At 34.4% G+C, this 17,420-nt stretch overlaps 2 protein-coding genes across 2 annotated transcripts; one reads left to right on the forward strand and one right to left on the reverse strand.

Moving 5' to 3' along the window:
• Positions 1–2,430: 2,430 nt before the first annotated feature.
• Positions 2,431–9,745, reverse strand: LOC148307088 (uncharacterized). Its single transcript, XM_088263944.1, has 6 exons — positions 9,462–9,745; positions 8,013–8,199; positions 5,855–6,106; positions 4,623–4,805; positions 3,537–4,047; positions 2,431–2,800 (listed from the first exon to the last, which is right to left on the reverse strand). The coding sequence occupies exons 1-5, from the start codon at positions 9,476–9,478 to the stop codon at positions 3,967–3,969; spliced, it is 720 nt and encodes a 239-aa protein (XP_088120070.1). The 5' UTR covers positions 9,479–9,745; the 3' UTR covers positions 2,431–2,800; positions 3,537–3,966.
• Positions 9,746–10,968: 1,223 nt separating this feature from the next.
• Positions 10,969–17,319, forward strand: bonsai (28S ribosomal protein S15, mitochondrial). The gene is made up of 5 exons (XM_088263939.1): positions 10,969–11,226; positions 12,956–13,089; positions 15,206–15,279; positions 16,073–16,194; positions 16,983–17,319. Exons 1-5 carry the CDS (start codon positions 11,030–11,032, stop codon positions 17,233–17,235), a joined length of 780 nt encoding a protein of 259 aa, XP_088120065.1. The 5' UTR covers positions 10,969–11,029; the 3' UTR covers positions 17,236–17,319.
• Positions 17,320–17,420: the final 101 nt, after the last annotated feature.

The raw sequence follows: 17,420 nt of genomic DNA on the forward strand, positions 1-17,420 counted from the left end.
GGTCTTTTTTTTTCATTTGAACCCTTATCCGCACTCCAATGGTGCATAGGGCACTGCATCATATAAACGCAGTGTTATCTTGACCCTGAAGCGGAGGGCTGATCACCTTTCCTTCATGTGTAAATGGTCAAGATAACACTGTGTTTATATGAAGCAGTGCCCTATGCACCATTGGGGTGCGGATAAGAGTTTTATTATTATTATTATCTTGATGGTTAACATATGAAGGAAAGGTGACCAGCCCTCCGCTTCAGGGTCCAGTCCAGGGTAATATTGAATAAATATATCAGTGAAAAAATCACTTATATTTATTAGACCCCCTTCTGGGAATCGAACCCGGAACCTCCAGAACGGTAGCTGAGCGCGCTGACCATTACACTACGGAGGCGGACCTCAAGGTAGCCAATACGAAATTGCATGTTCAATATTTGCTCTTTGTAACTTATAATATTCAAATCTCATATTCATAATTCCCCTAAAAATTTACCTCATTAGAAAAGTCCTTGATGTTTATTTCATTCTGATATTTATTTAGAATCACGGTGGATTCATCACATTTTATTTAAAAAAAAATTAAATACATTTTCTGTATTATTAGTGAAAATTTAATTAAATCCCTAACCGCCCTGCCTTTGGTTATTATTTAAAACTGTGTTTCTCAAAGTGGGCGTTCTAGAAGACTTTTACAGGGCATAAGAAGCCCAAAGAGACAGATAGAAGTGCTAAGAAGTAAGATTTATATTTTTATAATTAAAATATAACTTCGTTTTCAAATCACTATAAATATTTTATTTTAACTTTATTATAATGTCTACCGGTTTCAAAGCTAACCGCTTCTTTATTAAGACTGATTAATGCTCAGTCTTGATAAAGAAGCAGTTAGCTTTTAAACCAGTAGACATTATAATTAACCCTTCGCTGCATCGTGTATCAAATTTGTTACATAGCCAAAAGTTAGTGTTAAAACATATCGCTCACTCCTTTCAAGAACGTCATAAATCAAAAAACTTGATTTTTCAGGAGAATGTTTTTAAAGTTTAAAAATATAATAAAAATAAATATCAAGCCACTTATTGAACTTTTTACTGTGCAACAGATCTTTTTAGGTAAAACCTGAAGGTTGTTTCTCCGTTTGAAAAATATTTAATATATTTAAAAAAATAATTAATCAATAACTTTTCTTCAAAATGCAAAAACAACACTTTCTGCCCTGTAGCAGGTAAATATCAAGTTAAAAACATGCCTCTTTTGTTGGGATATAGTACATTTTCTGGGCATTCTGAAAACATGTACAACTGAAAATCGACGATTTTTGATTTATGACGTTCTTGAAAGGAGTAAATGATATATCAATATCTCATAAGGATAATCATTGCATGTTGTTGCAAATTTGATACATAAATATTTTCTTCATTTTTCTTTGTAAAAAGTTTTTCATTCTTTTTTATTTGTTTTTCCTCTAATGTAAGATACTAAATTTATTATTTTTTTTTTTTAAATGAAAAAAATCATGCAATGAAGGGTTAAGTAATAAAATACATATTATAGTGATATTAAAACAAAGTTATATTTAAATTATGAAATGTAAAATCACAAAGTTAGTGCTTCAAATATAAATTATATATATTTTTATTCCTTCCCTCTTTCTATGATGGGACGTTCCGGTGATTTAAAAATTAGGTGAAAAGTCGTCACGTTTTTTTTTCCATAAGATTCTTCAATAACAATACTTTTATACGATGTTCCAATTTTTTTTTTAAACAATACACTTAATTATGACCTTTTTGATATCCTTTTTGAGTCAAAAACTCTTAACATAAGATGCCGCTAGATTTTTTTTTTATAATATTCTATTGAATACTTTTACAAATATGTATTGTGTCAATGTAATTGTATATCAATCAACATAATCTCAATGTATTCTGCAATTGATGTAGCTAGCGATGTTGACCTCGAAAAACTAAAAGCGTTGAATGATATATTTGTATGCATAGAGCAAGTAGGAACAATTAAACATATCGTAGTCATACAGGAGAAAGTGACTAACAAAACGTAAAATGTTCAGGAGGGCCATTTAAGTCACTTTTGCTTGGCAAGAAAATAAACATCAATGCAGTCATTTTAAACAAGTCAATATATTATACTTCCAAGTTTAAAATCCTATGGGAATTTTTTTCAGGACCATATTAAGCTAGTAAGATATCAAATAGTCGATGATCACGTTTTTATAAAAATGCGCTTGGTCACTGTATGACTACGATATTACCAACGTTTCTATGATTGTGGGTATACTTCTTTGTTCCTAAACGTACGAGATACGGTTTGTTACGTTAAAGCAATAATATAGCGGACGTATCGCATATGTTGGTATGGGTAGGGCAGTTAATATTTGTGTGAATGTGAATGTAAAACAAAATAAAAAAGGTATTAGCATCAAAATATTGTTTTATTGCTTTTAAATTTTCTTTTTTTACATAACATTTATATACATAAACTTTTTCTTTTTCTCACCCTTATCCGCACCCAATGGTGCATAGGGCACCGCATTGTATTGAGGCAGTGTTATCTTGATTGTTACTTTACATGAAGGCAAGGTGATCACTCCTGCTCTTCAGGGACCAGTCCAGGGCAATATTAAATAAATATTAGTGTTTAAATTCATAAATATTTATTTTTACCCCCTCCCCCTGGGAATAGAACCCGGGACCTCCAGCACAGTATTTAAACACGCTAACCATTACACTACGGGATAGACAAATAATACATATATACAGTGGTGGCCAAATGTATTAGGCACCCCCTACAGAATTGGTTTATGTCTTTAAATATTAATTCTTGCAATCTTTTCCGATTGTATCGTATTTTGATGGATTTTACCTACCACTTATTACCTGCTATCCCGACACTAGACAGTTAGGGGCGTGGTAGTATATTCAAAAACTCTCTTTTTACCTATTTCAAGGGTCAGTTTTATATGTGAAACATTACTTTCCAGTTATTTTAATCAGTGAAAAAGTGCAATTTTTTGTGCTTTTCATTTAAGCTTTCATTATTTCATATTAAAATGCAAAAAAAAACGTGATTTGAGTGAAACTGAGCGGTCTGAAATAATTTTATTGAATTCAGAAGGGTTGACCCGGGTAAAAATAGCTAAAAAAATCAATGCTCCCAGTGTGCGGTCCAAATAATTTTTTAAATATTTTTTTAATCTGTTTCTTATGAAAACTGCCCAGAACTCTCAGAAAAAGGATCACCTCAAGTCACAAAGACCAAATTTAAAACACATCGCTCACTCCTTTCAAGAACGTCATAAATCAAAAAACTTGATTTTTCAGGAGAACGTTTTTAAAGTTTCAAAATATAACACAATGTATTAAAAATAAATATCAAGCCACTTATTGAACTGTGCAACAGATATTTTTAGGTAAAACGTGAAGGTTTTTTCTCCATTTGAAAATTATTTTGTATATTTAAAAAAAATAATTAAACAATACATTTTCTTCAAAATGCAAAAACAACACTTTCTGCCCCGCCACTTTTGCAGGGATATAGTACATTTTCTAGGCATTCTGAAAACATGTACAACTGAAAATAGACAATTTTTGATTTATGACGTTCTTGAAAGGAGCGAGCGACATGTAAAAAAAATATGTTAATTGAAGGGTATATGTATATACAATTTCAAAAATTGAAGTAGTGTGGTTGTGAATCATAGATAGAATGGTGAAAAGCCATAATCCCTGTAAATACCCAGATATCCATATTCTTCATCTATAATATCGAATCACGGTGTATAACATGTCAACCTTTTTTAAATAAAATATTTTAACACATTAAAAACAATAAAAAAATAACACATGCTCCTAATTTTTACAATATCTCATATACAAATAATAAATGATAAATTTTATTTTTTTCATAAAATTTAACATATTCTATTTTACAAATTTTAATTAAATTAATACTTCAGTCGTCAAATTTACTTTTTAAAAGATCGAGAATTTCTGATAGAAACGCTGTAGTCTTTTCCATGTTAGTTGCAATAATCTGTAAAAAAAATATTTTTGCTTATTTTACTAAAATTTTTAAAATATGCTACGAAAGCGTAATCCAATTTTTTATCAAAGATTTTTTTACAAAGTTTAGACCAGTACTGTCAGCAGGGGTCGTCCTGGGCGGCGCGAACCTGATGCCTTGTAAAAGAGACAAGCTTGATGGCGGCTCTCGGAAGGCATTCAGAGTACATGGCCAAGCCAACTGAATCGTCTTTTTTTGACGACAGTTGTGACCAAGATTTGCTGCGTCCTACGCCTTACCTCTTCATTCCTCACAAAGTCAAACCACCGCACGCCTAAAATTCTTCGCAGACGCCTATTCTCAAAGCTTTGTACACGACTGCTCTGGGCCCTTGTAAGGTGCCATGTTTCACACCCGTATAAGAAAACAGGAGCAATGCAGGGATTGTATAGGCGGCGTCTTCACCGAGTTTAGATCTGATCTCCAGACAGCCTTCATACTGTTAAATGCGGAACCTGCGAGTCCTAAGCGCACTCCCAGTTCCTTTTGAAGGCCGAAATGTACTGTTTACCCTATTTAAATATTCAAAACTGTATTAAACATACCTGCAAGCTGTTATTAGTTGCTTTTTGCATCTCCACCAAATCAGCCGCAAGGTCATCTAATTTAGCATCCGACATTCTGTGCCTTTTCTGTTTCTGTCCATTATTGTGTGAGGCGGGAGCATTCAGGGGCTGTGCGGAATCCCAGGGACTGATTTGAGCCTCATCATCCTTGGAATATGATTCCTGATTTTTTCAAAGTACAAAATACAATCAAAATATATCCCGGTCATAAATTAATGAAAGATTTGAATACTGACAACTCCTGGTTTGCAAACAATTATTTGAACACAATCAAAATGTTGTGAATAAAAATAACTGGTCACATTCTTCTTCTTCCAACCCTTGTCCGCACCCAATGGTGCATAGGGCACTGCATCATATAGAGACAGTGTTATCTTGATAGCTAAATACACCAAGGAAAGATGATCAGCCTTGTGCCTCAGGTACCAGTCCAGGGTGATGTTAAATAAATATTAGACTGAAAAATCACAAAGGTTTATTTTGAGCCTCTTGGGAATCGAACCCGAGGCCTCCAGCATGGTAGCCTAGTGTGCTAACCACTACACTATGGAGGTGGACAATTATAGGCTACATAAAAAAATATTAGTTTATTCAGGCGTTCCCAGCATTTAAAACTAGTCCAGGGTTCGGTTCTTGCATACAAATAAAAGGGCCTCTGCTAAATAAAAGTTTTCTCAATCCAACATAGATGGCTGTTGTGAACTCGTATATACTGTGTTACGAGATGAATCAACATATCTAGGAGTTCTGATAATTTGAGTAGTTTGGTTGTCAATTTTTTGGGTAATTCTTTAATGCAACGTTTACTAAATGGTAAACGTTGCATGTACGTCAAGTGATCATTTGACCAGCCTATGACAGGTCATAACTAAATTGATATCTCAACATAGTTCAAGAAGAATATGGAGTCTAGGTATTTACAGCCCTGTAAATACCCAGACTTTCATATTCTCCTTCATCCATGTTGAGATGACAATGTAACTAGTTACTCGGGTTGTGGTCCCGTGGTTAGTGTGCGGACCCTTGAGTCAGAGTTTCTGGGTTCGAACCCACTCTACCACAGCTTGATACCTATATCTAATAATGAGCCGCTTAGGCTCACAGAAAAAACATGAAATTGAAGTATTTTTGTAAATAATAAAAACACGTTTATTAATCCTTTTTAAATAATAAATAAAAACTCCGTTGATTTGATTTTGAAAGATACTCACTTCATCGACTATGGAAGATCCGGGAGCCGGAATGAATTCCGGGGATTCTGGACTTCTCTCTTCCTCCGCACTGCCTACGCGGCTTTCTTCCACGTTGAGTACCATCCTGTGGGGCGGCTCCGCATGATTTGACGTTTTGGGAACACCGTCATAAACTTGAGATGTCTTCACTGCATTCTCACTCTTAGGTGTTGCCAAACGATCAGAACCCTGATTTTGAATTCGAGATTTTCTTTTAAGGTCTCGCCAGGTCTGAAAGAAAAATGTATTTCGAGATAAAGAATAAATTATGTTCAATCATCCATAAAGTACTTCAGTATTACAGTATTTTTTAATGACAGTTTTTATTTATTTTATCAAATATGAGATTTTTACCCTGAGGCCGATTGTCCGCTACCCGGAATTTGACCATCCGGCAGTCCGGTTTTGAAAAATGAAAGCGACTACGACAGTTTAGCGTGATCGAATTTATGCGCAACGTATTTACGCACAGATCAAGAGCTCCGATCCGAAGAAAGATGGACAAAAGCACAAGCCAACCCAAGTTAATGATCGTTTTAAAACGCTAACTGATGGGCCGGACGGTAAATCCTGATGGGCAATTCAGTGTAATTTCGTGTAGTGAACAAACGCCCTAAGGATGATATATTAAAATATACATATTATCTGTCCGCTTCCGTAGTGTAATGGTCAGCACCCTTGGCTACCGTACTGGAGGTCCCGGGTTCGATTCCCAGGGATGGGTCAAATTAATATAAGTGATTTTTTCACTCTTAATATTTATTTCATATTACCGTGGACTGGTACCTGAAGCAGAGGGCTGATCACCTGTCCTTCATGTGTGAATGATTAAGATAACACTGCATTTAAATGATGCAGTGCCCTATGCACCATCGGATGCGGAAGAGGGTTTAATTTTTTTTTAAATACACATTATTCTAATATACAACATTTTGAGTGTGTCCAAATACTTGTTCACAAAATCTGGATTATCTCCAATTACAGGAGTTATTATTATTGTTGTTGTTATTATTCTAATATATTGTATTCCACCTAGTGACATCTTTGATCTCGCATATTTCTCTTATCCTGGTGTTCCTTATTCTATTTCGTAGACTCTTGCCAGATATGCTCCTTAAAGTCTTCATTTCTAACACTCTTAGCTTAAATTATATAAACTCTTTATTTCTAGTCCGCCTCTATAGTGTAGTGGTTAGCGCGCTAGGCTATCATGCTGAAGGTCCCGGATTCAATTTCCAAGAGGGTCGAAATAAATATTGGTGATTTATTTAATATCACCCTGGACTGGTACCTGAAGTGCAAGGCTGATCACCTTCCCTCCGTTTATTTAACAATCAAGATAACACTGCTTCTATACCATGCAGTGCCCTATGCACCATTGGATGCGGATAAGGGTTAAAATAAAATATGTTTAGTTCTATTTTTGTGAAAAAATATGAGCATTACGTGGTTAATATGCAGTGTTTAATGTGTTTAACCTTTTAAACGCGTTAAAACACTTTGTTCCTAAGAGACGCTCGTGCGCGGCTGTATTTCGCCGTTTTTTTAATTATTACTTTTATCATGTATTTAGTTATGAAACGATTTATTTTCCTAAACAAAAACGTTCAATGGGATTCATTGTGCCTTTTTGGTACTCTATGATACACGTGTGTCACATTATTCTTGAAATATATCGTAATATAAACAAATTAGATCGTAACATAAATAAATCAAAGCACGCATCGTGTGTCACTCTTACCCACTGGCGATGCGTAGCGTCGAGAGTGAGACAGATATAGGGCATGATTATGGCGCGGACTAATTACCGACCGCAAGAAAAATCAGGGATCTGTTGTTTTATTTATCCTTGTGATGTTACAAATTATTAGTCAGATATTTCAACAGATGTCATAAGGCCGAGGATTGACGTATTATTTTATCCAAAGTTCCACACCATGAAAAAATCCCTCCAAGTTGAACTGAGGTTCGAAACTTGGAGCAAAGTGAAAACACATACGCTTATGTCAGCCGCGTATGGGGCATGTCTTGTAAAAACACATACGGTTATGCGAGCCGCGTGGATCCGGTTAAAGTTGAGTAGATACGACAATTGATATTAAAATTTGTATTTTTTTTTATATGTCTAATTTCTTACAAGTTTCCATTGCTTGGGAGATTTGGCTGGGCCCAATTTCGCTAATTCTACAGTAAGTCGGTTCCAGAGCCTCTCATTGGACAGAGCTCCATTGGGTCCTTTGAAGCGTCCAGCTGCAAAATCGGCATGAGCGGCCATAAAATTTATCAAGGCTGATATTTGTATCTGCTTTGGACGACATCGCTTTCTAAAATTAAATTTAAAAAAAAATCAAAATAAAAAAGCCATCACATTTTTGACAATGTCCTGGTACCAACCATAATGTATGGAAGTGAAGCATGGAGTTGGCAAAACAAGGTTGAAAGTGGACTGAATGCAGTCGAAATGCGATCTCTCAGACGAATGAGTGGCGAAACGATGTATGAAAGATGTTGGAATGGTGGAAAAAGAAACGAATGCAAGGCTGAGATAAGCGTTACTGACAAAATTAAGAAAGGTGTGTTGAGATGGTTTGGACGAATGAGTGAGGAAAGAACGGTAAAAAAAATTATGAGGCAAATAAAATTGAAAATAGGAGCAAAAGAAGACCAAGGGAAACTCGACATGATCAAGTATGTCAAATATTTGAAAGCAGGCAGGTCAGGAGTCGGAATAATCGGTGGGTATCAGAATTCTTTCTTTACTCATTCGATTCACATGTTTCTTAATTTTATCGATAATGTTTATGTCCTGTATTCTTTCCTCATATCACCATTCAAACATCTTTCATACTTTGTTTTGCCACACATTCGTCTGAGAGATTGCATTTCGATGAAAAAATAATAGTTCTCCTTATTCTATATTCCACACTAAATTAAAAAAATATTAGCACCAGAATACAAGTATAAGATAGTTCTTGAGACAAGAATCAACAGTTAGTACAATTCATCAGTACTGCTCTGTTTTTTTGGGCATTTTTTACCTAATGTCCAAGTGACTCTGAATTCTAGCTACAGCTTATGCAACACCGCTTATCATGGCCCTACTAAGGCCTCTACTTTATTAGTATTTATTTAGCCTTTACATTTAAAGTTACTATAATTTCATACAATTCATGGGTGAAAAAGCAAAAACACTCCTTGGTCTATTTTAGGTAAAATAATTCTTAATATTTAAATCGTCCGCCTCTGTAGTGTAATGGTCAGTACGCTCGGCTACCGTTCTGGAGGTCCCGGGTTCGATTTCCAGGGGGGTCAAATAAATATAAGTGATTTTTTCACTGTAATATTTATTCAATATTACCCTGGACTGGTACCTGAAGCGGAGGGCTGATCACCTTTCCTTCGTGTGTAAACGATCAAGATAACACTGTGTTCATATGAAGCAGTGCCCTATGCACCATTGGGGTGCGGATAAGGGTTTTATTATTAATATTTAAATACTGATGATAATTTTGTGTTTATAAAGATAATATTCACAATTTTGAATTATTGATGGAATATTTTGTTTCTTTAATGACAAATTACATACTTTTGTATACTTTGCATCGTTGTAGATGTTGTCTTCAATTATGAAAATTTGAGCAAACCCGAGGAAAGCTTTCAGCTGAAGTAGAATGTAAATAGTAAATATAAACAAATTTTAAAATGAAAATAATAAATGACAATTGACAGTAAGGAACCTAAACATCCACGGGGGACCTAAGTTATAATCACGACCAAACAATTATATTACGTAAAAAATAAATACACATGAGTGTATGTGAATATATTGATAATCAATTCTGATACTGTTTACTGATAACAATCAAATACGAATTAATGACATTGCACACCATAGATGAGATGTGAGTGTTGCCAGGATATAATAAACCTTATCACATTTGCGAGTTCTCCGATTTTTAAATTAATTTTAGGGTTCCAAACTAGCAAGAGAGTGTTTTGTCTCCGCAGTCATACTTACTGTACGGGATTTTAACTCCTCGGAATGCCGAATTCGAATACTTTCCATTCGATTTGACTCATTTGGATAAGAAATTATATTTTGTGTACTTGATATATCCCATCACCTGGGTGTTTAAAATATTTCATTAAAAATCGTTTTCTTCCTTTTAAAATTTTTCACCTCTAGGCGCAGAGACCGTTTGTTTGTTATCACAGAAAAATAACAGCGGTCTTTTCAAAACCTAACAATTCTTGGGAAAGATGTTCGGACTTTTCGAATTGTAAAAGAATTCCTTCGGAACAATGATAACAGGCCATCAATGTTTACGATGGTTAAGACCAACAACTAGGGAATTTTCGGCCATTAACAAGCATGCATTTCGGCGTCCGCGTTCAAGGTCATTCAAACCGGGCCGACCCAAGGAAACAATGGCTTCGACCATAAATCATTTTTTTTTGTAACTACCCTCACGCCACCTCCCCGCAGGGGAAGATAGAGAAAGGATAGAACGCCACACTACCTTGCCAACATTTCCGCCATCTTTCCTTGTACGTGTCCATAAGGCACTCTCGTATGTACTAGCAATACATATGGATGTATAAATATAAAAATCCTAATAATGACCGTGTTGTTATACTCATATTACTAAATGAAAGAAATCTTTTAATCTTTTTATGAAATTATTTTGAAAAAATCGTTGAATATGTTAAATCCAATATTCCTTCCAAGACTCAATTCCGAATTTGGAAACAAAACGTTAGAACTCGGAAACTCACATCTGTTGTGAACACAGAGATTTTCTGGGCTTATTCAGGTAAAATCCGGTAGGACAAAAATACATAATTTTGGATTAATGTCAAAAATTGACCGTAGTCAAATTAATTAGGTTGTGACCGTTTATAACTTTCATACTTTGCAAACATTTGTGGAAGAATTGGAAGCTGTTTGAGGCTAATTTTGGGGGGTTGATACTGCCAACAAAATAATAAACCTATTTATTTTTGTACCTACTTACTACATAAAAAAATAATAAACACGTATAAATATACTACCTTGGTTAGACCATACTCCAACCAAAATCAAAGATTTTTCTATGGAATGTTGGTTTCCGGCGCTTGACGTTTGTGCTTGGTTCGTTCATCAAATTCGATGAAATGTTGAAGAAATTTGTAAATCTTTCTTTAAACCAAACGCGAAATTACGCTTTTAAAAGTCATTTAAAAATAAAATGGATTCGCCCGGAGAAAATTCCTTGCATCGTTCCTGTGAAAAGTGGCGATTTGGAGTCAGCCGCTGAAATCCCAAAGGATACAATCTACAGGATTTATTCTCAAACTGAAGGAATCAAAAGGTTTGTCGAAATAATTGCAAATGCATTTTCCAATCTAATAAAATTGAAATTTAACTGTTTGGTAATATGTAAAAGAAATTTGTGCTTTGAGGTTATGTATTTACAGCCTTTATCACCACAATATTTGCATAATGTATTTATTAAAATGTTTTTGATCTTAATAATACCAAGTTTCTTTCATAAGAATAGGATAAGAAAGTTTATATTATAAATCCATTCTTCGGAAATCTTCTCCAATAGCTTGACATATTAAATATCGTTAACCCTGCCTTCCCGGTGTTGTACACATTGCTTCTAATAACCATAATATCTCTATAAATATAATAAATAAAAGGATCATATTTTAGGTGTTCCTCCATAACATATTTACGCATTGATTTAAAAAATAATATTTATAATAATCAGAAGTTATCAGGTACATCGGAGGTATTTTGTGAATATCGGAAACGAATTCACGTATAAACAGCGCGTGAAGATTGTGCGGGATGGGCGACACTATATTCGCATCTCACTCTTGCATACTTCCACTGTGCAAGCGTGAGAAGCTCAAAGCTCAATGTTCTCTGGCTAGTTAGCGGGCTAGCGGCAGTAGCTCTCTAGCTTTCGACAAGAGTGAACCTATGCTTGTTCCGTGAGCGTTCCTAGATGGTTTTTTGATGTTTTCAGCAAATAAATCTAAATTATTATAATTTTTTACTTCATTTATAATTAATTAAGGGGATTAGTTATGAACGTCCGTATTTTTCCGTTTTAAAATCGCCAATTTTTTATTGTGTAGTGACTATCCAACACCGGGACGCGCGTTTTATTTTAGCACCGGAAGGGAAAAGTTAAACTCAAAATAATATTTCTTTTTACCTACCTTTAGTTAGCTTGGAATATTAATAAACTGTTTTGTACGCTTGTACCTATGTGTTTGCAATAAATGTGTCGGGTTGTGGTCCCGTGGTTTGTGTCGCGGACTCTTATACAGTGAAACCTCTATCTATCGTTTTTAAAGGGACCTATTAAAATAAACTATGAATGCGGGAAAACAATGAATGCGGGATTAAGAGGTCAATACGCAAATAGACACGACCGAGTAAAGATACCGTCCTCCCAATCTGCATAACCATTCGTAGGCTAAAATTCTAAGTAGAATATATGTTTCAGATGCAAATGTATTTATTTAAAAAAAAAAATAGAAACCTGAATAGAATTTAAAAAAATACTTTTGTTTTTTAATTGTTTTGTTTTCGTAAGTCAATAGTATATTTTCGGCTTTGCAAATAGTATTTTTTTCAGCATCGGTTATTGAATGTGCATTGTAGAAAGTTTTCTTTCAAAGAGTGTGCACGCTTCTGGAAATTCAGGTAGAGACACCGGCTCCTTTTCATCAATATCGACCTCTCCTACTATCGGTTACACAAGTTTTTGATAGTTTCTATCCCATACGTTGCCGTTGAATGTAAGAAAATTGGAAATAATGTAAAACAAAACAGACAAAATGTATCAAATATGCAGCCTAATTCGAACGATAAATGCGGTAAATGGTTATAGAGAAACGATCAATGCGGTTTAGTTTAGTATGAAATTAAGTCGGGATAGAAGAAATAAACGCGACACATCCGGGAAAACGATTATTCAGGGAGCGATAGACAGAGGTTTCACTGGATATTCATTTTATCTCTATTTATCATGACTGACTTTGTAATTGGCATTATTATCACTTAACCTGCCTTTTTTTCAGTGCTGATGAGACGGTTAAGAAGCTGTGCTCAGTCGGATTCAGTGGGAACAAATCTGCCAACGATTTGATGCGGCACGAATTACTGAACCGAGTCAAGAGACACAAGTATGACACGGCGTCCGTCGAAGCCAAGCGTAAGTTGTTATCCGCCATTCTTCACTTGCCGTACCCGGCCACTGTGCGCTGTGGCACAGTCTGGTCAAATGAATAAGAATGCTTACATTTTGACATCTCGACATGGATGAAGAAAAATATGGAAGCCTGGGCATTTACGGGGCTTAGAATTAACATACTAACTTATTTATTGATTTGGCGTTTATTTGTAGAACTCCATTTTAATTTATGTATTAATTTTAAATCAAACACAGATTTTTTGAGTCTACTAAGTTGTATTTTATTAACAAAAAAACACATAAAAAATTTATATTGTGACAATAGTATCGCCTTGTTAGGGCATTATCAAACGAATGTGAAGATCAAATGGACTACAGTCCTTATGTAGCTAATATATTATTAGATTAAAACCAATATTTTTATGTAGCTATACAATTCTAAGTGACAGTTTTAACACGTGTGCAGCAATAATTTATGGGAGATGTAGATTTTTAGTAGTAACAGTAACAGTTAACCTTTTCATAGCCGCAAATAAATTACGCGGCAGTGCTCAACAGGCCAAGTATTTTTTTGAAAAAAAAAAGTTGTCTAAAGATTTTTTTTTTGTTGTTTTTATTGAATTATAATTTACTTACCAAATATTATATCCCGCATCGATTGTTAGAGTTTTATTCTTGAAGTTAAACCAGTTTCAAATTTTCAGGGTTGTCACACTAAGTCGCACACGCAAGTTTTTATTAAATTTAATATTAACACACAACTATTATTTATCAATGGAATATTTTAAAATAATAAGAAAAACACAAAAAAATTGAGCAAAATAAAAACCCCTGGCGTTCAAAACAATCTATTAAAATAATCAATATTTCAAGTGGTTTGAGTGGTAGCCCTAATGACATCTGTCAACTGTCAGCTGAAAGTGATACCGATAAATCACTTAAAAGTATTTAAAAACTTTATAAAATATTTTGTGACAACTTCAACTGATGGCAATGTATGTTCCGTTTTTGACAGATTGTCAATATGAGTTAAAACTGCGGAGTAATACGTCATCAAAAGTACTGACGAGATATCTCGTCTCTGGCCATACGGGCACTCCGCCATTTGCCGAGATATCTCGTCTCTGGCAACCATCGGGTTAACAGTAGCTAATGGGGGATGTAGATTTTTTATGTGTTTTTTGTTAAATTTTTTATGTGTTTTTTGTCAATAAAATACAACTTAGTAGACTCAAAAAATCTGTGTTTGATTTAAAATTAATACGTAAACATATTAACTTGTTCATTATGCGCGTGTGGAGAGGAGGATGAGACTGCTGATCACATATTATTTAACTGCCCCTTACTCCCTAACCTTGAGTTCATTCAGGACATTCGCTCGGAGGGTTTGTCCTTTCGCTGAATGTCCAACACCTCTTATCAATGAACTCCCAAAATGTCAATAGTGCGGTCATAAAACATTTAAAAAAGTATGGTAAAAACGTTTAAGTAACCTCAAGTAAAATCATTTACAAAAATAAAATCATTAGTATGGCATGTATCACTCAATTTTGGGTGCTTTGCCAATAAAAAAAAAAACCACTTGTCCACTACCCGGAATTTTACTGTCCGGCAGTCCTGCTTTGAAAAATGAAAGCGACTACGACAGTTTAGCGTGATCGAATTTACGCGCTACGTGTTCACGCACCGATCAAGAGCTCCGATCCGAAGAAAGATGGAGAAAAGCACAAGCCAATCCAAGCCAATCATCGTTTCAAAACGCTAACTGACGTGCCGGACGGTAAAATTTTGTGTAATTCCGTGTAGTGGACAAACGCCCATAGGCTGGTTTAAACATGTGTAACATTCACCATTCTACACGTCATTGACAATCACACTTCTCAAATTATAAAAGCAAAAATCATATAATTTATATCTTGCTTTATGTGTGAGTTCACAACAGTTGATTCAAGTTTTTTTTTATCAACTTTTAATGTGGCACTGAAAGCTCTCATCACATTCCCAGGTTCGATCATCCATTTAAAAACTTTATTTAGACTTAATAGTTAGATCAAATAAAACCAACCATGCAAAGTTTTTCGTGATCAATTTATTCCTAGTCCACCTAATATGTACATACTTTGTCTCCTTATTTCAGTTGCATACATGACTGGTACCATAAGAGGTCTTCAGAAGCACATAAACCAATTTCCTCGCGATGGGAGATCAAGGGTAACCACATATTTATATTGTGATTTTCCATTTTATAATTAAAATGTAACGTTTTAAAATCACTTTAAATATTTTATTATAACTTAATTATAATGTCTACCGGTTTCGAAGCTAACCGCTTCTTTATCAAGACTGAATTAATACTAGTATAATTAGTATTAATCAGTCTTGATAAAGAAGCGGTTAGCTTCGAAACCGGTAGACATTATAATTAAGTTATGATAAAATATTTATAGTGATTTTAAAACAAAGTTACATTTTAATTACATATTTATTTATTGATTTGGCGTTTAATTTGTAGAACTCCATTTTAATTTAAGAGTTAATTTTTAAATCTAACACAGATTTATTTGAGTCTACTAAGTTGTATTTTATTAAAAACACATAAAAATTTATATTGTGACAATTGTTTCGTCACAATATTAATTTATATGTGTTTTTAATAAAATACAACTTAGTAAATAGACTCAAAAAATATGTGTTTGATTTTAAAATTAATTCATAAAGTAACCACATATTATTATAAGTTTTAATATTTTTTTTATATAATTATTTTTTCATCCGTTTTTGAACGCATTAAAATTTCAAGTCAAGTTGTGGTCGCATGGTCTTCGAATCAAAACTTTGGGGTCCACTCCACTCTAGCATAATTTAATTCCTATTTTCAAACGCATCACTTAGAATCATCTGAAAGTAAATTGAAATTACGGGAATCACTGAGTTCTATAATGATACTTTTTGTTTTGCTTTGTACGTCTTTCTCCACGTGTTGAATTATTTTATGTGTTTTTAGATTGCTTGTAAAGAACTAATAGACAAGAGGAAAAAACATTTGAAATATTTGAGACGTTGGGACTATAAACGCTTTGAATGGATTTTGGAAAAATTGTCCATAGAATATAAAGCGCCGGCAAGGTATATATTTAGTTCCATTATTAGATATTAATTTGTAATCATATGTTAATATTTTCTTATTCTTGGTGTAGCCTTGCAGCCTGTTTTGAAGAGGGATAAGCCTTCTGCGATGTAGATTCCCAGTTGTCTATCCATGTTTTTGGTGGTCTGCCCGGGAGTCGTCTACCATACAGTGCAATATGGCGGAGTCTGGATGGTTCCATTCTCCTCGCATTCGCATACCATTGTCTCCTTCGTTGACTTCCCCACCTAACGGCATCTTCCATCTCGCATATTTCTATTATCCTGGTGTTCCTTATTCTATCTCGTAGACACTTGCCAGATATGCTCCTTAGAGTCTTCATTTATGACACTCTTAGGGCGTTTGTGCACTACCCGGAATTTTACCGTCCGGCAGTCCGGTTTTGAAAAATGAAGGCGACTACGACAGTTTGGCGTGTTCAAATTTAACCGCATTGAGTTCACGCACCGATTAAGAGCACCGATCCGAAGAAAAAGGAACAAAAACATAAGCCAATCATCTTTTTAAAACGCTAACTGACGTGCCGGACGGTAAAATACCGTGTAGTGCACAAACGCCCTAAGTGTGTTTTTTGTTACTGCGGTGTCAGCTCTGCTTTCGATCCATGTCATGATGGATCGCACACGAAGATATATATATTTTAATGTATAAACATGCACCCATTAAATGAAACATTTCTCCGATTTGAAACTTTCTGAGTGTGTTAGTTTTTGTTCCCAGCGTTACAGGCAAAATCATGTTTTTTAACGGGCTTATTTTTTTTTAGTTTCTTCCATTGGATTACGCGAAAAGAGTCTCTTGTCAAATTAACAAATCTGCATTGCGAAGAAATCAAGGCAAAGAAAATGGCAGAGTACAAGGAATACCTGATCGCTCAAAGAGAGAAATTATTGAAGGAATTTGATTTTGATGAGGAAGACATAAAAAACTTTTCAAAATTGCAAGAGCTGTCACCGATAGAGAAGTACACTTTCCCTGAAGAACACATCGAGGAAGTACAGAATGATCAAAAGACTTAATTTGGCGTATTGAAAATGTTTTAGTGTAGTTTTGAATAATCTCCATGTATTATAGTAAAGTTGTTAATAAAAATGTATAAAAAATTTCATTTTTAACTACCCTTTTCTCAAAATCCTTCAATGGGGCATCGCAACATTTCATTTTTATTATTATTATCAGTGTTTTCATTATTATTATTTTTACT

Source organism: Brachycentrus maculatus, unplaced genomic scaffold, assembly GCF_059751285.1.
Source record: "Brachycentrus maculatus isolate JH-2025_06_01 unplaced genomic scaffold, ASM5975128v1 h1tg000210l, whole genome shotgun sequence".
Taxonomy (NCBI): domain Eukaryota; kingdom Metazoa; phylum Arthropoda; class Insecta; order Trichoptera; family Brachycentridae; genus Brachycentrus; species Brachycentrus maculatus.